Source organism: Podarcis vaucheri (assembly GCF_965113315.1).
Source record: "Podarcis vaucheri genome assembly, chromosome: 14".
NCBI lineage: Eukaryota > Metazoa > Chordata > Lepidosauria > Squamata > Lacertidae > Podarcis > Podarcis vaucheri.
Window position 1 is genome coordinate 49,911,284 of NC_138752.1, and position 23,193 is coordinate 49,934,476.

Below are 23,193 nucleotides of genomic sequence, written 5' to 3' on the forward strand. Positions count from 1 at the left end.
CCCAGTGAGAATTTCACAGCCGAGTTTGGCCTTGACCCCTGGTCTGCCACAGTCCTCGTCCGGGAACCTAACCACTAAAACCTCACTGACTCCCACGATGAACATGCTGTTCTTGGGACGCGCCTGAAGCCACCCAAATCAGCCCCTGCAGCTCTGCCAAACCATTCTCTTTACGGCGTGTTAGCCTTGGATTTATCTTTGCTATTCTCTGATACTCTCCCAGCTCCAGCAGGCCAGAGCCATAACATATTCGGACAGGGTCACTGGGAAGTCAACACGTTCCTTCAAAACAGGAGAGACTTGACTTCTTCTCTTTGGATGTTACACAATCCTTCGCAGCAGCAAAGATAAGCAAAGGGACAGGGTCTCTGCGCTTAAATTTCGCAAGGTATCTTCCGAAACGCGGAGGTGTGGGATATCAGGTGTGCTAACACAGCACGTCCCATGTGCAAAAAACATCGTTGACCCCAGACCTTCTGTGCCGGCCTTGTCCTCTCTGTTCTGTCTGGGTTCAGGGTTCAACCCTTACCTTCCTTGCTGTCCAGTGATGGCTCCTTCAAGGAGCATCCAGGGGGGGCCTGGCCTTGCACAGGGCTTGGGGCTGGGCTGAGTCCCCCGTTGCCATCTGGCTGGTCTTTGCTCCTCATTTCTTCCTGCCAAAGGGTGGACTTTGTGGTCGGGACCTTCTCTGCACCAGGGATGTTGCTACTGGTGACAGCCATCTTCGCTGGGCCAGGTTCCTAGGAAAGAAGGCAGAACCGTCAGGCGACGTGAATTTGACCGACAATTTTTTGTCTCACACCAACTTATGTCATGGAATGTAAACATGCAGCTTGGAAGCTGAACCGAGTGCTGGATCCCTGCTGGATTAAGAACACACCTCGCCCTTGGTTATAATCACTCCGAGTTTAAGAAAATAAGAAACACATATTTGATAGGGAAGGCCTGAGTTCTGCCAGACTAGTAACAGAGCCATGCCTGCTCTTTGTGCTCAGCAAGAGACACACACAAAGATGTCTCCTCTCCCAAGGCAAGGAGGGAGGAGAAGGATGTGAAAAATGAGGAAAGCAACCTTGAGAGCATCAGTCTAGCACAGGGGTCAGCAACCTTTTTCAGCTGTGGGCCGGTCCACCGTCCTTCAGACCATGTGGTGGGCCGGAATATATTTTGGAAAAAAATATATGAATGATTTCCTATGCCCCACAAATAACAAATAAAAGCACACATTCTACTCATGTAAAACCACCAGGCAGGCCCCACAAATAACTGAGAGATGCATTTTAAATAAAAGGACACATTCTACTCATGTAAAAACATGCTGATTCCCGGACCGTCCACGGGCCGGATTGAGAAGGCAATTGGGCCGCATCCAGCCCCCGGGCCTTAGGTTGCCTAACCTTGGTCTAGCACTTAGCACAGGTTTAAAGGACGGGCTAGGGCGTCTGGAGGGTCTTCCCTTTATACACTTTCTCCCATGCAGACCCACCGGTCTTCAATGCAAGCCGAGTTGCACCTCAGCATTTCATTGAAGGAGACACACTTTGCTGTCAAAAACAGCAGCCTTGTACTTATTCATGTATGCTACAACAGCAGCAAGAGTCTTGATAGCACAAGGATGGAAGAATAAGGAAACCTCGACAAAAGAACAGTGGCAAGATAAATTGATGAGCTATGCAGAACTGGATAAACTGACATACAAACTGCGAGATAAGGACAACTGTGACTTTAAAGAAGAATCGGAACTTTTTACAAATTATTTAAAAAGATAACAAAATGAACTGGACTCCTTGGCAGGTTTTGAATAAACATACACAAATTTAGTGAGGGTTAATATAGTAGATAGATAATACAAGGAAGTATGCAATTTTACAATATGCAGAGAATAACATGAGTTGAGAAATCAGAAAGAGGAGCTGAGGGAAGTCTTGGGGGGGAGGGAGGGTTTGTTGGGGGGAAATAATGAAGATGATTTGTTTTGATAATTTGTTATGTTGAAATTGTTAATAATTTTTTTATTTAAAAAAACAAACAAACAAACGGCAGCCCTGTTATGTTTAGGCATGCACTGGCTCATGTAGTAACGTCATCAAACCCCGAGTTTCCCCATCAACATGTAGCCTGATCATTTCATGACCTGGGTAAGAGTGCCAAAACCAGGAGGATACACAGACAGCTGCCATATACAGAGTCGGACCATGGGTTCATCTGGCTTATTAGTCTTCTGTGGCTCAGAACCTCTGTATCTCAAGGACCAACTCTGCCCATATTAACCGACCTGCACCCTGCAATCATAATCTGAAGCCCATCTTCGCCTGTCCCTTCCACAGGAGGTCCAGGGGGTAGCAACACAAAAAGAGGCCTTTTCAGTGGTGGCTCCCTGCTTGTGGAATACTCTCCCCAGGGAGGCTTGCCTGGCATCACCATTACGTATCTATAGGTGCCAGGAAAAAGATTCCTTCTTCATCAGGCTTTCAACTATCAACTACCTTTGTGCCTGAGTGGGATGTTTTTATCTATCTATCTATCTATCTATCTATCTATCTATCTATCTATCTATCTTTAATGGATTTGTCTTTTACATGTTTTTAAAATGTTGGCTTTTATGTATGTCAGAGTAAGATTTTTGATTAAAATTCTGTAAATCACTTTGAGTTGCTGCGGCAAAAAAGCAATAAATAAGTTTAATCGTAACAATACCGTCAGCAATAATAACTGGAGATGCCGGGGATTGAACTTGCAGCCTTCTGTATGCAAAGCAGATGCTCTACCACTGAGCTATGGGGGTTGGTGCAGACCTAGCATCTTAAGTGTGTAGAACAGCACATCACTTTGCCTGCTGCCCTGCACTGACATCTTTGTGTTGCAATTGTCTCAGGAGAAAAATGTCATTGTGATACTGGTAATGTTGCATTTACAAACTGCCCTACCCGATGGGCAGCAGGCTGGTTGCAGTTAAGGCAACCCTGGGCCTCAGAAATGGACCTGTGCTTTAAAATCCTGATAAGGCCATGCTCCAAAAGCCATACTGATGGGAAAATAAAACTGTGGCTTCACAAAGCAGAACAAACTCTGGGGTACAGCTACTGCTGCGGAATCGCCAACATCTTCCTTGGATAGTTTTTACATGCCAGGTTAAAATTGTCTCCTTCTGCCGCACCACCCAGATTTAGCTTTTTAGCACCTGCGGTTTTTAATCTTTTTACAGACTTGAAAGTGTTCTTGGCCAGAAGGACTCTGAGCCGCTCCCCATTGTTGATGCTCTTCCTGGTTGCTTTCATTGTTTTTAAGTGTTTCTGCTACTGTAAACTGCCTCAAGCTTTTTGCACTGGAAAGACAATGCTGTTATTTTCAAAATAAAGTAAGCTATTAGCATGCGCAAATAGTTTGGAGGGAAAGGGTCACAGCCTATCTTGCTGAAGGGGGTGGATTAGGAGTCGGAGGACGGGTTCCCCCTTTCTTCCTATATACATAAAAATGCAAGGCTGTCGTCACACAGCCCCCACTGGAGGATTCGTAGTGCTGCATCACAATCCTGCATTTGCATGAAGAAATCAGGTCAGGAAGGTGAAAAACAAGCTTGGTATAGTTGCCTGAGGTGGGAAGGGGGAAATCTGGGTCATTAATGTGGAAGAAATGGGAGTGGGGTTGATGAACGGAGCTAGCAAGGGTAGCAGTTTTTTATTTCTGCATATCTAACGTGAACATTCTCCCTTCATAGCTCCTTTATTCCTTCTGCATCCTGGTTTCCAGCAAGACACCTCTTCCCACCCCAGTCTCCAAACAGCTGAGGGCCACAATAACATGTGCACACAAATGTCTTATTTATAGATTTTGTGAAGCTGCCAGACGCAAAGGCAGCCTCACCGGGGAATGGTTAATGAAAGACTTCCCAGAGGCAACGGGGGGCTAAACGCTGAGTTTCAAAAAGAGGAGAGAGCTTTTAATAGTCTTCTCCCACAAAGGGCAGGAGTCAAAAATGGAAGAGAAGAGCAAAAGCTGGCTTTAGAAAGACACCACTTGGACCTCTTCCAGAAGTGGTGCGCCTGGGCGCACGAACACATCAGAGTTGCTCCTCAAGGATGAGGATCACAAATCCACCTCACCCTTCTTTTGGGGTCCCCTGCACCCCCAAGACACCATTGTGTGTCACAGCTACGAAGTTAAAGCAACAAAGATAAATCTTTCTCTCTGTGACCATGAGAACTTGAAACTTGCCTCACGGGACAAAGTGAATATTGTTTTTACATAGCGGACAGATGAAGAATTGGAAGTTCTTTACTTTCTGAATCTTATATTTCTATATTTCTCTTTTAACCTCTTTTCTACTCTCCTCTCCCCCCCCCCCTTTATGTTTTTATTGTATACAGATCAAAGTCTTAGTTTGGATAAAAAGGGGGTGAGATATTAAGCTTTGTATTTTTCTCCATGAACCTCAGTCAATTCCTCAGTCAAAAAAAAGCTAGAAACTTGCCTCAACAAGAGCATGAGTTTCAGACAGAACCTGCAGAGTCACATGAATGAGAAGATGTTGTTAAAGTGGTACAAATAGCAATTTAATCAGCGGCACAAGGGGTCAGGTGTCTGTCTGGCTGTCAACCAGAAGGTCGGTGGTTTGAGCCCACCCAGGGGCACAATTCCTGCACTGTGGGGGGACAGGAATAGATGACCCCTGTCTATGAAATGCATGGCATCGCGTTGACTTGGAAAGCCACACAAACCTCACTTCAGTCAGGTGAACAAACCTGCCCAGAAGCCTTCGCTAAGCCCTTCCAGACAAACAGATCCAGAGATGGATGACGAACTTCGCTCGACTGCCTGCATCCCTGAAACCCCTCTGGAGTATATCATGGGGATGTTGCCATGGCAGAGGCCTCTGTGACTCTGGTACTGCCAAGCCAGGAAAGAAACTGCTTGGCAACCCTCACAAGTAGGAAATGAATGCCTCAAATACAGTGGTACTCGGTTTTTGAACGTAATCCGTTCCGGAAGACCATTCCGAGTTCCGAAACATTTGAAAACCGAGGTGCAAAGGGAGGCCTGCAGAAAATTGAGAAAAATAACAAGTAAAAGCAGCAGAAGCCGTTTGACTTCCAAGGCATGTTCAAAAACGGAAGCATTTACTTCTGGGTTTTTGGCGTTCGAAAACCAAAATGTTCGACCGAGGTACCACTGTATACCCTCGAGATATACCCCAAATGAGGAAGCGTCTCACAGTGGAGTTTGTACATCTCTTGAGGGGATTTTGAAGTGGGACGGATATTCTCACAGCCGTCTCCAATTACAAGCAATCCCCACGCTCTCTGAGAGGCTGAAGGTGACCACACACACCTGAACTCAGCCTGAGGTAAAATTTGCCCCACTGCTTGCCACCACAGCAGCAAGAGTACTCATCGCAAAGCATTGGAAGACCCAAGATCTACCCACTCTGGAAGAATGGCAGATGAAGGTGATAGACTATATGGGACTGGCTGAAATGACCGGCAGAATCCGTGATCAGGGGAAAGAGACGGCGGAAGAAGATTGGAAGAAATTTAAAGTTTATTTTAAAATTAATGAGTGCTAAAATGTCGAGATTTTTGGAAAAAAAGGGGACTACAGCTGTAAAAGATTAAGTAAAAGAAAAGAATAAGGGGAAAATTTGATAAAACTAAGTATTAGGATTTGCTGAAATAATTTTGGAAATTGGGATGTAGAAAGGGGAGGTATGGGGAAGTCGGCAAAGTAAGGTTTAAGAAAGAGGGATATGAAATTATACATGTTTGTTTGTGTGTTTGTATTTTGTATTGTTTGTGTTATAAAAACTGTGAAAAACCAATAAAAAATTTTTTAAAAAAATTGCCCCACTGCTTCATTGGTGGCCAAGCCCCACATTGCAGTTTTACTAGGGGGGAGGGATGCTTCTCCCACAGGCCCCAAACCAACCCGGTAGACAGACTCCCTCTTTTGACTACAGTCCTCAAAGCATTCTGGGTAGTTATCGTTTCTCCCTCTGGAATAGCAGAGTCTGCAAGCAAGCAGGAATTGGAGCACCGTGAAGTGAAAAAAATGTCACAAAGCACAATCTCAAACCCCCATCCAGATAATTCCTTTTACTGGAAGCAGACCCCCCTCCCAAAAATTTTCCTAGGCATGTAACATGCCTCTATAGCAACCCAGACAGATGGGCAGGGTATAAATAATAAAAGTATTATTCTTGTTATCATCATCTGTAGTGCCACTCAACAGAAGCACCCAGACGGCACAAGCTTTGCCCCCAAATCAGCATCATCTCCGGAGATGGCCTGGTTGGGAAGAGACCAGCAGGCGCGTCTACTCGCCTCGCATCTTCCCCCAAAATCCTACTTGCCTTATTTGGTGCTCGGGAGCTCAGTTCCTGTCATGTTTCCAAGAGGTTGCCGCGGCAACCAAGTGCAATCCAAAAATATGATTATTATTTGGCCAACTTTTTTTTTTTTAAAGCCCCTTCCCAATTTTTGTTCCTCTTCCAAAAACAGAAAAGAAGAAAAGGGGAACGGCTTAGGGGGCGCTAGGATCGCGCTGCGTGGGGGCTTCCTCTTTGCTGGCCTCAAGCAAAGGACCCACAACTCCCGAAATACTCTGAGGTCTCAAGTCAAAGGGCAGGAAAAAGCAGCTGCCTGCCTGGATTATTTTGGAACACAAACAAGCACCATCTGAGGGCTCCGGGAGAGAAGTAGAGCTCCGAGGAGAGGAGATAGCACCAACCATTTCACCACAAGCCATTGTGGGAGAAATCGGCTGAGAATGGATGGAACGGGGCCTAAATTGGCAATGCAATCCAGCATGTAATGTTTTACTGTTGCTATAAAGGTAAAGGGACCCCTGACCGTTAGGTCCAGTCGTGGCCGACTTTGGGGTTGTGGCACTCATCTCGCTTTACTAGCTGAAGGAGCAGGCATACAGCTTCCGGGTCATGTGGCCAGCATGACTAAGCCGCTTCTGGCAAACCAGAGCAGCGCACGGAAACGCCGTTTACCTTCCCGCCAGAGCGGTACCTATCTTTGACGTGCTTTTGAACTGCTAGGTTGCTATGGCCATTGGCTAATGCAAATAAAGTTTTATTTCCTAAAAAATAATAATCCATCATTCAGAATGAGTTGCAAAGTTTTGTGCTGGATGGATAATCTCATCTTCTAGTCACACACGGAAAACCCAGTTCTGTAGTCCTTCTGGTCTGATAGCTATGCAAGAACCACTCCAGAGCAGTGGAAACAGGGTGTGTGGCTTCCGAATAGGATCTCAAGGGCTCTGGGGCCTGGCTTCCATCTCCTCCCTGACTGGCAGAAGCAGAACTCTGCAAAACAGGCCTCTGCAAACTTGCTTAGTTTGCACTAACGTGGCTTGCAACAGTTCCCTCTCCTTGGTGGAGAATGGAGCACAGCGCAAGCATTAGCTTAGCTTCCTTCTGGAGATGGCATCAGACTCTGCCTCACGAACCCTCAAGGAGCTGGAAGGCATGTGGGCACCTTGAGGGGGGTGAAGCCAGTTGCAGTGGGCAGCCCACAAGCAGCTGACCTCTCCTCCTTTCCAAGGGCACATGGGTCCCACACAGAACTTGGAAGGACAGCCTGCGATGGAGAAGATGCTCAGAAGATCGGAGAAGTGGGTTCACGCGAGGCTCAGGTGGCCTCGGCGGCACAGAGTGCCTTCCATCAGCTTTGGCTGGCAGCCCAGCTCTGCCCGGATCTGGACAGGGGTAGCCTAACTTCTGTTGCCTATGCTCTGGTAACCTTGACGGTGGATTACTTCAATGCGTTATACGTTAAGCTGCCTCTGAAGACGGTTCGGAAATTTCAGCTGGGACAAGGTGGTTTGAGCATCTTATGCCACCATCTGCTACCAGATGTCGGAAATCAAGCCTTTATCAGGAGAAACTGGCAACTCTTCCAGGCACCCGGCTTGGTCTCCGGTTGACCTCCCTGTCTGCTTTCCCGGCAAGATCCAGGCAGAGGTCGCGATAGGCGATCCTTCTCAGCGTGAGAAGAACACCCCCCTCTTTCCTGCCCCCCCTGGGCAGGGGAAAGAGATAGACAGAAACGTATTTACATGCCTTTATTTCTGTCTTTGCAGCGTTACAGAAAACATGACTGCTCTCTTCAAACTCCAACAGCCGAGAGACAAAACTCCTCCTGTACTTCCTGTACAGCTCATATTACACTCTGAGCTAATTCCGGTGCCCTCTGCACTGTGAATTGACTGTCCCTCTGTTTCCTATGGAACAGTCCCAACATTCCCATTATGTTTTGTTTTCAAGCTACCAGTAGCTCGCAGCTGTATTGCTTCAATATCGTAACAAGTATGACCCTACTGCACTGGCTGCCAATTAGTTTCTAGGCCTAATTCAAAGTGATGATTTTAATCTATAGCACCTTAAGTGGTTCAGAACCACAATACCTCAAGGACTCTCTCTCTCTCCACATGAAGCGACCTGGACCCTAAAATCATCGTCTGAGGCCCTTCTTCCATGTGCCTCCTCCACGAGAGGTCCGGAGGGTGGCAACATGAGAACGGGGCCTTCTCTGCAGTGGCTCCCCATCTGTGGAACGCTCTCCCCAGGGAGGCTCGCTTGGCAACTTCCTTATACACCTTTAAGCGCCAGGCGAAAACGTTCCTCTTCAACCAGGCCTTTGCCATGACATCTGATGTCCTTTTAAATGTGTTATGGGAAAAGCTGACTGGAAAACTCAGAAACCAAGAGGATAAAAACTTTATAAAAGAATGGGAAAATTTTATAAGTTATTTGGGAGAGCGCTATAAGAACAGGATTTTGACCCACTTGTCGTGTAAAAAATATTATGGACAATATGGTTTGATATAAAAACTGGAGTACGGATGAATATGCAGTTGTAGATGTTTAAAATGAGACCCCATGGAGGGGATGGGGGGAAGTTTCGAGATTTAGAGAATCTCTTTATATAGATTTGTTTTTACAGTTTGTGTTCATTTATATTTTGTATGCGTAAAACCAATAAAAATTATTTCAGGGGGGAAATATGTTATGGGAGAGGAGATTATTGGTTTGTTTTCATTCTTATTCTTATTATGTATTTTGTGCTTCTTTATATTGTATATTTTCTGTTATGAAATGCCCTGCGATCTACAGATAAAAGGTGGTACAGTGGTGCCCCGCAAGACGAATGCCTCGCAAGACGGAAAACTCGCTAGACGAAAGAGTTTTCCGTTTTGGAGGTGCCTCACAAAACGAATTTCCTATGGGCTTGCTTCGCAAGACGACAATGTCGTGCGAGTTCCTGCTGGTTTTTTCCCCTCCCCCCCTTTTTCTAAGCCGCTAAGCCGCTTATCAGCTGATCCGATCAGCAGATAAGCCACTAAAAGCCGCTAATAGCGCTAATCCGCTAATCCTTCAATGGGCTTGCTTCGCAAGACGAAAAAACCACTAGACGAAGAGAATCACAGAACGGATTCTTTTCGTCTTGCGAGGCACCACTGTATACAAATTTTAATAATAATAATAATAATAATAATAATAATAATAATAATAGGAAGACAAGTAGATGACACCTGCCTCTCAACTCCTCACAACATTATGACAGCTCTGTGAAATCGCTCCAGTCGGGCTTAAGCCTTGTCACAACCAAGGAGAAGGTTCACAGTCGGACTATTAAACCATGCACAATTCGCTCTGAAAGCTTCTCCACTCAACACTGCTTCTCTGCAGTGGCTCCCCGTCTGTGGAATGCTCTCCCCAGAAAAGTTTGCCTGGCGCCTTCAATGTACACCTTTAGGCGCCAGGCAAAAACATTCCTTTTTAACCAGGACTTTGGGTAATCTGATTTACATCTTATGCCCTTTTAAATGCTTTGGGGGGGGGGAGAGCTATTGGGTTGTTTTTACTTTTATTATGAATTTTGTGGTTTTATACCTTGATTTTATTCTGTGAACTGCCCTGAGACCCCTGGGTATCGGGCGGTATACAAATTCTAACAACAACAACGACAACCTGGGGAGATGTTCATGTGGCTCCCATCTCATGACCCCAAATGCCAGAATCTTCCTGGGGGGCAGGCCCACGAATACATGCCATTAACCCGTTGGGTTAACCCAACCCAGCAACAAAATCTCAGCCTTAGTCTGTGTACACAACTGTAATTTCAAAGTACACAACTCCCCCCCCCCCCCGAATCCTGGTAACTGGAGTTTGTTAAGGGTGCTGCGAACTTCAGGCTCTCAAAGGGATAAACCGCAGTCCTGAGCTGTCTTTGTGGGGAGCTGTGTGCCTTAAACACAGCCTTAGTCCCAGAGAAGAAGAGCAGCTATTCGGATAGGATCAGGGGCTGAATTCTCACCCCCCCCCCCAGACTCCGGCCGGAAAGAATAAGTCATGGTCCTGCACCAGGGTTTTGGGTCTCTCTCTATCTCTCTCTCTTTTTACCATTTATAGTCAAAAAAGAGACCAACGCTGTCACTGGATCCCCAGAGAACGCAGTCCCAGCCCCCAAAAGATCTAGGAATGGCCTCAACCTCAGCTGTGGCCTCTTACTCTCCGAGTCACCTCCAGGGAACCTCTCCCCTGCAGGGAAACCAGAGCTCTGGGTAATCCAATCCAACTGGGGAGGCCTGTGGACAGTCAACAATACATTCCCTGTTTCCAGCTGTGAAAAGGGAGCCGGAAGCCCGTAGGCAGCAACCAGGAAGTAGCCTTTGTCTGCCTTGCTGCAGGAGGGTGTCACTCTGTGTACGCATATGAACACCATGTGGTGAAAAAGGAACTCTGGACGGTTAAGTCCAGTCAAAGGCGACTATGGGGTTGGGACGCTCGTCTCGCTTTCGGCCAAGGGAGCCGGTATTTGTCTACAAACAGCTTTCTGTGGCCAGCAGGACTAAAACGCTTCTGGTGTAATGGGACACCGTGATGGAAACCAGAGCGCACACAAACGCCATATACCTTCCCGCCACAGGGGTACCTATTTATCTACTTGCACTGGTGTGCTTTCAAACTGCTAGGTTGGCAGGAGCTGGGACAGAGCAACAGGAGTTCACCCTGTCGCGGGGATTTGAACCGCCAAACCTCCAATCGGCAAGCCCAAGAGGCTCAGTGGTTTAGACCACAGCGCCACCCACATCCCAATAATAATAATACATTTTATTTATACCCTGCCCTCCCCAGCCAAGACCAGGCTCAGGGGGGTTAACACCAGATATAAAACAATTGATTAAGATACAACTTAAAAACAAGATTAAAATACAACATTAAAATACAGTCTCATTTCAATAGAAACTCAAATCAAAAACTTTTTTGGGATGAAAACGTCAAATCTTCACCAAGGCCAACTATCCACACTGGTCCTACGTGGGCCAGAAAAAAGCCTGGGAAGTCCTCAAATAGGAGTTCCATCACAGAAGGAAAAAGGAAAGAGGGGAAGGGGATAAAGTTGATTCCAAGCCAAAGGCCAGGCAGAACAACTCTGTCTTACAGGCCCTGCGGAAAGAAATCAGATCCTACAGGGCCCTGGTCTCATGAGACAGAGCGTTCCACCAGGCCGGGGCCAGTGTTGAAAAGGCCCTGGCTCTGGTTGAGGCTAATCTAACTTCCTTAGGGCCCAGGACCTCTAGGGTCTTGCTATTTGGATCTAGATACAGCAAGTCCATTGTATGCAAGTTTCTGTGCAGGGAGAGGACTGTGCCTCAGGGTCAGTGTGCCTGCTTGGCATGGGGGGGGGGATGGGGAAAAAATATCCCAGGCTCAATCTCTGCTGCTCCCACATAGGCCTGGGAGAGAGAGACTCCTGCCTGAACCCTCGCTGAGCTAGCCGGACCAATGCAGTCTGCCATGTGTCCCGAGGACACATCGTGGAGGGCTGGTCAGACCAGGGTGAGGGTTAGGGGAAGTTGGCTTCTCTTCACCCAGAGAGGGGCCAACAGGTTGGAATGAGCTGTGCCAGGAAGTCAGGAGATGGGTGAACCACCTCAGGGAATCAGATCGAGAGGAGAGCTCCCCTTCTGGTGCTCCACTCCACCCCTCATCACAAACTTATCACGAGCCAACAGTGTGATGCAGCAGCAAAAATAGCTAATGCTATTCTAGGCTGCATCAATACATGTCTAGTGTCCAGATCAAGGGAAGTCATAGTATTATTCTGCCTTAGTCAGACCACACCTGGAATTCTGTGTCCAGTTCTGGGCACCACAACTTAAGAAGGATGTTGACAGGCCAGAACATGTGAAGAGGAGAGCAACCAAGATGATCAAGGGTCTAGAAACTAAGCTTTATGAGGAAAGGTTGAAAAGGCTGGGTATGTTAAAGAGGAGATATACAGCCTAGGACCCTCGTACCTACAGGACCGCCTCTCCTGGTATGTCCCGCGGAGGACCTTACGGTCTTCAAATAAAAACATCTTGGAGGTCCCGGGCCACAGGGAGGTTAGGCTGGCCTCAACCAGAGCCAGGGCTTTTTTGGCCATGGCTCCGATCTGGTGGAACGCTCTGTCACAAGAGACAAGGGCCCTGCGGGACTTGACATCTTTCCGCAAGGCCTGCAAGACAGAGCTGTTCCACCAGATCTTTGGCCAAGGCAGTCTGACCCCCTCCTTTGGTAATCCTCACAGAACTCTAACCCAATGGTTGCCATTAATTTGACTCTGAATTGATTTTAGAATGAATTGATTTTAGAATGTATTTCAATTAAATGATTATGATTTTATGTAAACTGTGTTATTTTTACTGTTGTTAGCCGCTCTGAGCCCAGCTTTGGCTGGGGAGGGCGGGATATAAATAAAATGTTGTTGACAATAGATAAACTAAGGGCTATGAATTTGCTGAACCAACTTTTAAAAGGGATACAAGAACGGGCGATGTGAGGAAGTCAGGAAAATATGTGAATTTAAGATATAAAACTAAGAAAGAGGGAATTTTTGTGTTTTTCCTATATGTGCTTTTTCTTTTTTTATTGTTAGTTTTTTAATGTATGTATTTTTGTGCTTAATGTTTGTATTGTATTTTGTAGTATGTATTTTGTGTTTTTATGTTTCTTTTGTCCTTGTCTCTGTATTTTTTCTTTTATACTGTGCATTGTTAAAACTTAATAAAATTTTTTATAAAAAATAAATAAATAAAATGTTGTTGTTGTTGTTGTTGTTGTTGTTGTTGTTGTTGTTAGAGCCATCTTTAAATATCTCAAGGGCTGTCACATGGAAGATGGAGCGAGCTTGTGTTTTCCTGCTCTGGAGGCTACGACCCAAACCAATGGATTCCGGTTACAAGAATGAGATTCCAACTCAACATCAGTAAAAACTTTCTGAGATTCCTGCATTGCATTGAGGGCTGGACTTCAAACTCTACTATGATCCTATGATCACTAAAGCACTTTGCATCTTCCCGTCTCCTGCGCTGGCCTTGCCTCTCATTCTGGCACCATCTCCAGGACCCACCGATAGCCCAGCCTCCCAGGGAGAAAGTTCTGCTCAGTCTGGTTCAGAGATGCTGCTTCCTGACAGTAAGAGCTGTTCAACAGTGGAATTTGCTGCCAAGGAGTGTGGTGGAGTCTCCTACTTTGGAGGTCTTTAAGCAGAGGCTTGACAACCATATGTCAGGAGTGCTCTGATGGTGTTTCCTGCTTGGCAGGGGGTTGGACTCAATGGCCCTTGTGGTCTCTTCCAACTCTATGATTCTGTGATTCTATGATTCTATGTCCCCCATCTTCTGGGTCACAGAGATGCCAGCGCAGGTTGTAAACAGATGGCCCAGGTGTGGGCAAAAACAAACAAGATGAATTTTAACAGGGAGAAATGTAAAGTATTGCACTTGGGCAAAAAAAAATGAGAGGCACAAATACAAGATGGGGGACACCTGGCTTGAGAGCAGTACATGTGAAAAGGATCTAGGAGTCTTGGTTGACCACAAACTTGACATGAGCCAACAGTGCGACGCGGCAGCTAAAAAAGCCAATGCAATTCTGGGCTGCATCAATAGGAGTATAGCATCTAGATCAAGGGAAGTAATAGTGCCACTGTATTCTGCTCTGGTCAGACCTCACCTAGAGTACTGTGTCCAGTTCTGGGCACCACAGTTCAAGAAGGACACTGACAAACTGGAACGTGTCCAGAGGAGGGCAACCAAAATGGTCAAAAGCAGAAAGGTTGTTTTCTGCTGCTCCAGAGAAGCGGACACGGAGCAATGGATCCAAACTACAAGAAAGAAGATTCCACCTAAACATTCGGAAGAACTTCCTGACAGTAAGAGCTGTTCGACAGTGGAATTTGCTGCCAAGGAGTGTGGTGGAGTCTCCTACTTTGGAGGTCTTTAAGCAGAGGCTTGACAACCATATGTCAGGAGTGATCTGATGGTGTTTCCTGCTTGGCAGGGGGTTGGACTCGATGGCCCTTGTGGTCTCTTCCAACTCTATGATTCTATGATTCTATGATTCTATCCCTCGCAGGGAGGAATTCCCGTTTGCTTGCCCAGTCCAAAGAACAGCCTCCCTTTCCATGCTTCCATTCCCACATAACGGGACTTGAGAGGGCGTGTGGCTTGCTGGACCAATGTCTTCGCTTGCTCAGCCATGCACAGCTCCTGCTGAGCCTTTGAACCCTGTTTTGCATGGCTCTGAATACCAAAGATTTTGGCAGTAAAACTGTACTTCTTCCTCAAGCGAGAGGCAGGACTCAGGCTAAGGCAAAGTCCTACACTTCCACAGAGAAAGCGCAGAATGTGGTTCTGGGTGCTCCTTCCTGACCCCACTTTCTTTCTCGCAAGATGATGTTGCAAATGTTAAAAGATTATACGTGCAGGAATTGGCAAGTGGATAGCTGACGGATAAGGATAAATAAGTTTTAAAATAACAAAAAAACAAAAACTACTGCAATAACGTATAGGCCTGAATATAAGTCACACTTCCCCCCCAAATTCTGACGGTGAAAAGTTAAAGTGCGGCTTAAATTTGCAACCTTACAAAAATGGGCTTTTATGATATCACTTTCGGATTTGCTTCTACATTTGCCATTTATGGGTGTGAGTGCCTGCGGAATTTTAAGGGAGCAGCTTATATTCAGGTATTGTCTTTTTCCCCCCCTTGAATTTTAAAGGTGAGGCTTATTTGCGGGTGCGGCTTATATTCGGGCCAATATGATATAAGGTGAATTGTAAGGAATGGAATGTGAACTAGAAGCAACTAGGAAAATAAAGCAGTGACAAGAGGAAACCTTAGACGCATCAAGAATGGAGTGCGGGAAACCAATTTTTGGGAAAAAACGGTATTAAATCTGTCTTAATTTGTGGCCAATTTGATAAGATTTGGGAAATCAATTTTTAAAAATTGGTAAAAAAAGAAAAAGAAACGATGAGTGCTGCAAAGCCATGAGCAAGCTGTGAAAAGCTGCTTTCGTTTCAGAGGCGTGCTTTTCAAAGGGAGTCCCATATCTTGCTAACCGTAACTGGTGGGGATCACTTCCCCCTTCCTACCGATTTACCTGCGGAGTCGGGGGCTCCACTTTCCTCTTCTTTTTCTGGTTCTGCTTGTTCGTCCTTGGGTAGACAACCAGCATCTCCAGCCACCTGGAGGAAAGAGGAAAGAGAGGAAAGTTAGGAATCGTGTCACGGGAAGCATCCAGAAAAGGCTCCGAGAGCCAGGTGAGACTGGCAGTGGTTCCCCCTTTCGTGGAGCAGGTTGGCTGATTGGCTACAAGCATCTATTAAAGAAAGAGGTAGATTACAGTGGTACCTTGGTTTAAGAACAATCCGGTTTGAGAATGATTTGGTTTACAAACTCCGCAAAACTGGGAATAGTGTCTTGGTTTGAGAACTTTACCTCGGTCTAAGAACGGAATCCGAACGGTAGAAGGGCACCGGCGGTGGAAGGCCTCATTAGGGAAAGCATGCCTCGGTTTAAGAACGGTTTTGGTTTAAGAATGGACTTTCGAAACAGATTAAGTTTGTAAACCAAGGTACCACTGTATTGGGCTTGTGCAACACCAGGGTAGATCGGAGGGGGTGGAAGCGGTATTCCCAATGCTTTTAACATTTGCAATTTTAAGTCAATGGACTAACCAGGAAATCTGACTTGAGGGAAAACAACATAATAGTCTTGTCATGGCTCTGTGTTCAAAGCACATGCACACACACACACAGTCCCCCTTACGTTGGAGACATCCAGGCAGCTGTTGCTCTGGGGGACAGGATATAATGTGGTGGCAGAGTACACAACTTGCATGCAAATTGTCCCAAGTCCATTTCCAAACATCTGCAGTTCAAAGGAAGGGAGGCGTTGGAAAGGTATGGCTCATCTGAATAGACTATGAGGGCTTTTGGGTTAAGAAAAGGATGGTTGTATATGTTTCACTGCCCTCTAGGAATCGGGTACCATTTTCCAGCAGAGCAATAGCTCAGACAATAGAGAATGAGGCTCTTAATCTCAGGGTCAGGGGTTCGAGCTCCATGTTGGGCAAAAGATTCCTGCATTGCACAGAGTTGGAACAGATGACTCTCATGGTCCCTCCCAACTCTTCTACGATTGCAAACCCTAATAATAATAATACAGTGGTGCCTCGCAAGACGAAAAGAATCCGTTCTGTAATTCTCTTCGCCTAGCGGTTTTTTCGTCTTGCGAAGCAAGCCCATTGAAGGATTAGCGGATCAGCTGATAAGCGGCTTAGCGGCTTAGAAAAGGGGGGGGAGGAGGGAAAAAACCAGCAGGAACTCGCAAGACATTGTCGTCTTGCGAAGCAAGCCCATAGGAAATTCGTTTTGCGAAGCACCTCCAAAACGGAAAACTCTTTCGTCTAGCGAGTTTTCCGTCTTGCGAGGCATTCGTCTTGCGGGGCACCACTGTACCACCACCACCACACTGGGGACTGAACCTGCAACCTTCTGCATGCTAAATGGATGCTCTACCTCTGAGCTACAACTTTTCCCATTACTCCTCAAATCTTCTCTGTGCAAACAGCAACAACGTGGGCACTGGTGCAAGCAGAGCAGTAACTGTGCCCCCTTCCCCACCCCAAACCTCTGCTCAATGTGAATGCCTTCTCTTCTCCTCCCAAGCGGTGGGGTGGTTTCTAATCTCTATTCCAACACACACACACAAGCACAGGGTGCACTGTTTGTGCATGGGGTTGCGTCCGTGTACTCCAGGGCTAAGCTTCTACTTTTCAGGAGTTTATTCAACGCCACCGTGAAAATAAAAGCCTGCCTTTTGAAGGACACTGACAAACTGGAACGTGTCCAGAAGAGGGCAACCAAAATGGTCAAAGGCCTGGAAACGATGCCTTATGAGGAACGGCTAAGGGAGCTGGGCATGTTTAGCCTGGAGAAGAGGAGGTTAAGGGGTGATATGATAGCCATGTTCAAATATATAAAAGGATGTCACATAGAGGAGGGAGAAAGGTTGTTTTCTGCTGCTCCAGAGAAGCGGACACGGAGCAATGGATCCAAACTACAAGAAAGAAGATTCCACCTAAACATTAGGAAGAACTTCCTGACAGTAAGAGCTGTTCGACAGTGGAATTTGCTGCCAAGGAGTGTGGTAGAGTCTCCTACTTTGGAGGTCTTTAAGCAGAGGCTTGACAACCATATGTCAGGAGTGCTCTGATGGTGTTTCCTGCTTGGCAGGGGGTTGGACTCGATGGCCCTTGTGGTCTCTTCCAACTCTAGGATTCTATGATTCTCTCTCTCTTGACTCTGAACTGCACAAGCTCCCAGACGCAAGCTTCTCAAGAGGCAGCAAGGGCACAGAATACAGCGTATAATTGTAATAATAACCACCCCAAATTCTCACACCACCACCACCCCCAAGCCAGCAGCTGCAAACCTAAAACAGATGGACGTCGTGTTGCCAAACAGGAACCCACTCCAACCTCAATGGAGGGGGGGATTTCACGTGAACAGCATGACAGAAGCAGCCTGATCTCAGAAATCAAGCTGCTGGAAATCCAGTGGTTTTACAACAACGTATTATTATTATTATTGGGGCACGGGTGGCGCTGTGGGTTAAATCACAGAGCCTAGGACTTGCCGATCAGAAGGTCGGCGGTTCGATCCACGCGATGGGGTGAGCTCCCGATGCTCAGTCCCTGCTCCTGCCCACCTAGCAGTTCGAAAGCACGTCAAAGTGCAAGTAGATAAATAGGTACAGCTCTGGCGGGAAGGTAAAGGGCGTTTCCGTGCGCTGCTCTGGTTCGCCAGAAGCGGCTTAGTCATGCTGGCCACATGACCCGGAAGCTGTATGCCGGCTCCCTTAGCCAATAAAGCAAGATGAGCGCTGCAACCCCAGATTTGGCCACAACTGGACCTAATGGTCAGGGCTCCCTTTACCTATTATTATTATTATTATTATTATTATTATTATTATTATTATACTATCCATCTGGCTGGGTTTCCCCAGCCACTCTGGGAGGCTCCCAACAGAATATTAAAAACACGATAAAACATCAAACATAAAAAACTTCCCTAAACAGGGCTGCCTTCAGATGTCTTCTAAAAGTCAGATACTTGTTTATTTTCTTGACATCCGTTGGGAGGGCGTTCCACAGGACAGGCGCTACTACCAAGAAGGCCCTCTGCCTGGTTCCCTGGAGCTTCACTTCTCGCAGGGAGGGAACCACCAGAAGGCCGTCGGAGCTGGACCTCAGTATCTGGGCTGAATGATGGGAGTGGAGACGCACCTTCAGGTAAGCTGGGCTGAAGCCGTTTAGGGCTTTAAAGGTCAACACCAACACTTTGAATTGTGCCAACAGCCCCTGAGACGGCTCACTTAGGAGGGAGCAACTGCTCTCTGCCTCCCTTCCCAGGGTGAACAGAAAGTCGACCAAGACAGAATGAAACCACTGGGTCCATCTAACTCAGTCTTGTCAACACTGACCCCAGGGTTTCTGGAGGTGCTGGAGACTGATCCTGACACTAGAGATGAGCGATATATTGATAAATTGCCTGAAACTAACAGGGCACTCACATCGCGATACCAGTTTCTGACAATTTGAGCTGGCAATCCTTGCCTAGACGTACCATTGTGGCAAACATATCCCAGACTTAATCTGCCCTTTGGCGATGAGCTAATATAGCTGAGTTTCTAACACTGTTTAGGACCACAGACTTTGCTCTGGGCTCATCCTCTTAATAGCAGAATTCCAAGAATCGGCGAGGCTCAGGCCAGATGCAAAGCATTCGAGTCCTGGCTTCCCCCAAAGAATCCTGGGAACTGTAGTTTGTTAAAGAGGCAGAGAGGCCCATGTTCCCCTCACAGAGCTTCAATTATCCGACTGTTAATTATCAATCCTTCTTCCCAGGGAATCCTGGGAGTTGTAGTTCTGTGCAGGGAACCTCTTAAGAACTCTCAGCTCCTTAACAGGCTACAGCTCCCAGAATTCTGCCTAAAGTGGTATGATAGTGCTTTAAATGTGTTGTGTGGATGTGGCCAATTTGCCCTCTGCTCTGGCAGCATTCCAGCACGCTTTAAATAGCTTAAAAGCAGTCCATAAAGCACATAAAAATCTCGCCATGACTCGCAGGGAGCTCTGTGACGGATAACTCCTCAAAGGAACAAAACTGACGCCAATTCGGTTTCTAAGGCCATGTGGCCGGCCGATTTGCCCCTGTTAACCCCAGTTTTGAAAGAACCAGATCTCCCCAAACCGTACAGGTTCGCACCACCGTGCATTGTACATAGTCCGAACATTTCTTTAGGCATGAAGCATTTCTCCAAGAAAGGGGTTGCAGGCGGCTGGAGCACTCTGGCCCCAGCAAGAGAGACGGGCACGAAATTCAGGAAACAATTAATTCCCGCAGATCAAGCCCGACTTGGGCAGGACAGCTGTGACAGGGAGACGGAGGAAACAAGCAAATCCTGCTTAACAGGTCAGGTCCAATTCCGCAGCCTGGATTCTGCCTCTCCCTGTCTGTTGTGCTCATTTCAATCTCTCCCCCCCCCTTGTTTTAACGCCTATTTCAGGATTTGCAGGTTTAAGAGGCAAAAAAAATAGAACGAAAGAGGCTAGCCGGCTGCAGCTCAGGGCAGTTCAGGTTTTCCGCTTCCGCTCCATGCAGACCTGCTGAGCTCAAGACGTCTTTGCATAAGGATTCTAGCCTGCCACGGGCTCGGGACTAAAAATGATCCTAGTCCTCAGTGATCCATGCCCACCTTGATTTTAAAAGCAGCCTAACCCAGGGCCTTCGTAAGAATGTAAACTTTAAGGTGGGGAACGTCTGCAAAAGGAATTTAACTGCCTCTGAAAGTAGATCATTTAACTGCCTCTGACAGTAGATCCTTTCAGGAGCACATTACCAACTCAGAAAAAGCAAGTGTGCTTCACTGCTCAGAATTTGGGTGAAGAAACTGCTCTGGAGGGAGGCAGGCTGAGATTTTAGGCCTAGGCCAGGCACAGGCAAACTCGGCCTTCCAGATGTTTTGGGACTACAACTCCCATCATCCCTAGCTAACAGGACCAGTGGTCAGGGATGATGGGAGTTGTAGTCTCAAAACATCTGGAGGACTGAGTTTGCCTATGTCTGGCCTAGGGAGACGGGTGGATTTGCGCCTCAAAGGGAGATCTCCCTATTCAGACGCCTAACCGTTCAGCGTTTGCCAAATTGCGAGGCCCCGGGAAGTAGGCTGCAGGGAATGGAGGAGGAGGAGGAGGAGGAGGAGGAATATTTCATTTTAATTTCCTTCCTAAGGTCAGTCCTCCTTGGGAAAGAGAGGAAGAGCAGCTGTGTACACAGGGAGAGGGGACAGCAGGGGGACAGAGAGCAAGTCAAAACCAGAAAAGGCTGAGGAGAGTGTGTGCCGGAACTGCAATAAGATTGGCTTGTGTGCGACATTCCCAGAAGCAAACGACTCCCTGCAGAACTGCTGGGACTTTTGAAGAACAGGTGGAGGCCATGGTCAAGCCAGTGTGTGTGTGTGTGTGTGTGTGTGTGTGTGTGGAACAGGGCCTTCTAAGTGTTAGCACCCAGCAGACTTTGGCAACGCTAAGTCGATATCGACCAAGAAATGGGAAACCATGCTAAGTTCTATAGCAAGTGTGTCTCTGGACCTTAGGCTAAGACTCATACTACAAAAACTTATATAATTTACTGGCATCGTCTATGTTTGTTCAGGAAAGGGCTACCCAGCTGCTGGAGCTGTAATAGGAGTGATGCTTCTTTGAAATATATCTTCATACAGTGTCTCACATTGGTATGGAATTGGCGTGCAATTCCACACCCTGATACAAATATATGATTTTCTGGGTTCAACGACATTTGGAAAGACTTGGGGTGGAAGGGTGACTAGGGTGTTAGCTGTTGACTAGGCAAGGGCAGGAGGCCAAGCTCCCAATATCTGCGCAAGGCCCAGCCTATCCAAAGGCTTCAGACTGACAGCCAATCGCAGAGGCCGACGTTGCACATTCTTATCCTCTCCTTTGCCTGAAGAGGGCGACATCGCCCAAACATCCCACAAGGCACCTGGAACAAACCAAGGATGCGAGAGTCAAAATGTGGGGGTCCCTGGCCCCCCACCACAAGGGGCGCTCAGCATCACGAGGTGCAGAAACGGCCCCTCCTTGAACCCCCTGAGCCTCTTACTCCAACAGCGAATTGAGAATTTTGCTGCATGCCATGCCCTCTCTCGATTCCTGCCCTCTGCCGCTGCCCCTCTTCCAAAAACACACTGCTGCCAACTCACCCGCTGATGATCTCCTTGTTCTCCGCTCGGATGAAGTGTTCCTTCTCAGGCGTCAATATGCAGAGGGAGAACTTCTGCCCGGTCCGGCTTTCCCCGTCCACGACATCCGTACACTGGTTCATGTTGATGGTGCCCTGGGGCAGGGTGGTTGGCTAGAAGGGAGAATGGAAGCGGGAAAGTTATAAGGAGGAAGGACGAGAGCATTGCTTCACATGTTCAGTGTTTTCCTGTACAGCAGCCTTTGCCACCCAGGTGTCCTCCTGGACATTTTGGACTACAACTCCCATCAGTGTAACACTGCCGGTTGGAGCTGATGGGAGCTGTAGTTCATTTTTTTGTTTTCTCTTTTTTATATATATTAAATTTAGAACACAGATTTCAGGGCAGTTGCCAAGATAAAATCACAATATATAAACTTAAAATACATAATAAAAACAAAAACAAGAACAACCCATTAATCCCCCCAACATATTTTAAAAGGGCATTTGAATAGGTGTCTCCAAACAACCCCCCAGCGCCCTTAAAGAACTACACAGTTCCTGGGGTCGTATATTGAAATACAGCGGTACCTTGGTTTAGGAACAGCTTAGTTTATGGACAACTTGGATTAAGAACGCTGCAAACACGGAAGTAGGTGTTTTGGTTTGTGAACTCTGCCTTGGAAGCAGAACATGTTTCGCTTACTGTTGAGTGTGTTCCATTTGTAAATTGAGTCCCCCGCTGCTATGGGAAAGGACGCCTTGGTTTAAGAATGGACTTCCGGAACGGATTAAGTTCGTAAACCAAGGTACCACTGTTTATTATCACAGCGGCAAGATTGTTAAATGCGCAAAGATGGAAGGGTTTGCCATTACCTACTACAGAAGAATGGTGACTGAAATTAATGGATTTGGCTGAGATGGCGAAGTTGACGTGTTTAGTTATAGAAAAATCATCACTGCCCTTTATTAATAACGGGAAACCCCTTATGGACTTTTTGTGCAAAAAGGAAAAAGAATATGTGGTATCTGGGTTTTAAGTCTGAAAAAAAGGTTAGTTTGTGGAAAGTAGAAGAGCTGGATACTACTTGGGAGCCAGGATTTTGCCCAAGTCTAGGAAGCTGACAGACAAAGAATCAGAAGTCTTTTTCTCTCTTTTTTTAGCTCTACCAACTGAGCTATCCTAGGACATAATAGTCACCACGATAGCTTATTATAAGCCAACATAGTCATCTCAGTGCATTGCTATATACACCTGCCAAACAAATTATTCTGGGTTGCCTTTTCTTTCCAAAACACACTCGCTGTTGATCTTTGCTCCCTCCCAATGCCGCCCCCTCACCCTACCCGAAATCACCATGTTTTTTAAACCAAAGCCCAATCTCAGGGGCAGCTCAAGGTATTTTGCTGCCCGAGGCGAAGGTCAAGATTCTGCACTCGCCACCCACGCAAGACGGGACTGGCAGCAGAATCTCATCTCAAGGCTGGCAATGGGGACTGTGTCCTCCTGGGCAGGAAAGTACAGTCAGAGGGGCTTCTCCTGCCGCCCCCCCAAAAAACATCTGCCACTCAAGACAGTGCCCT

The 23,193-nt window shown here is 46.9% G+C and overlaps 1 protein-coding gene and 1 long non-coding RNA gene across 10 annotated transcripts in view; one reads left to right on the top strand and one right to left on the bottom strand.

Moving 5' to 3' along the window:
- Positions 1-23,193, top strand: part of LOC309519151 — a 289,434-nt gene that overhangs the window by 173,942 nt on the left and 92,299 nt on the right. The window lies entirely within an intron of this gene.
- The window catches only part of MPRIP (myosin phosphatase Rho interacting protein), a 158,333-nt gene that overhangs the window by 60,426 nt on the left and 74,714 nt on the right, over positions 1-23,193 (bottom strand). For all 9 annotated transcript variants that reach the window (XM_082199572.1, XM_082199573.1, XM_082199578.1 and 6 more), the window contains exons 4-6: positions 21,632-21,783; positions 15,444-15,528; positions 530-740 (exon numbers count right to left, since the gene is read on the bottom strand). In XM_082199572.1, coding sequence (XP_082055698.1) covers positions 530-740; positions 15,444-15,528; positions 21,632-21,783 — 448 coding nt within the window. The remainder of the gene's footprint in view (positions 1-529; positions 741-15,443; positions 15,529-21,631; positions 21,784-23,193) is intronic.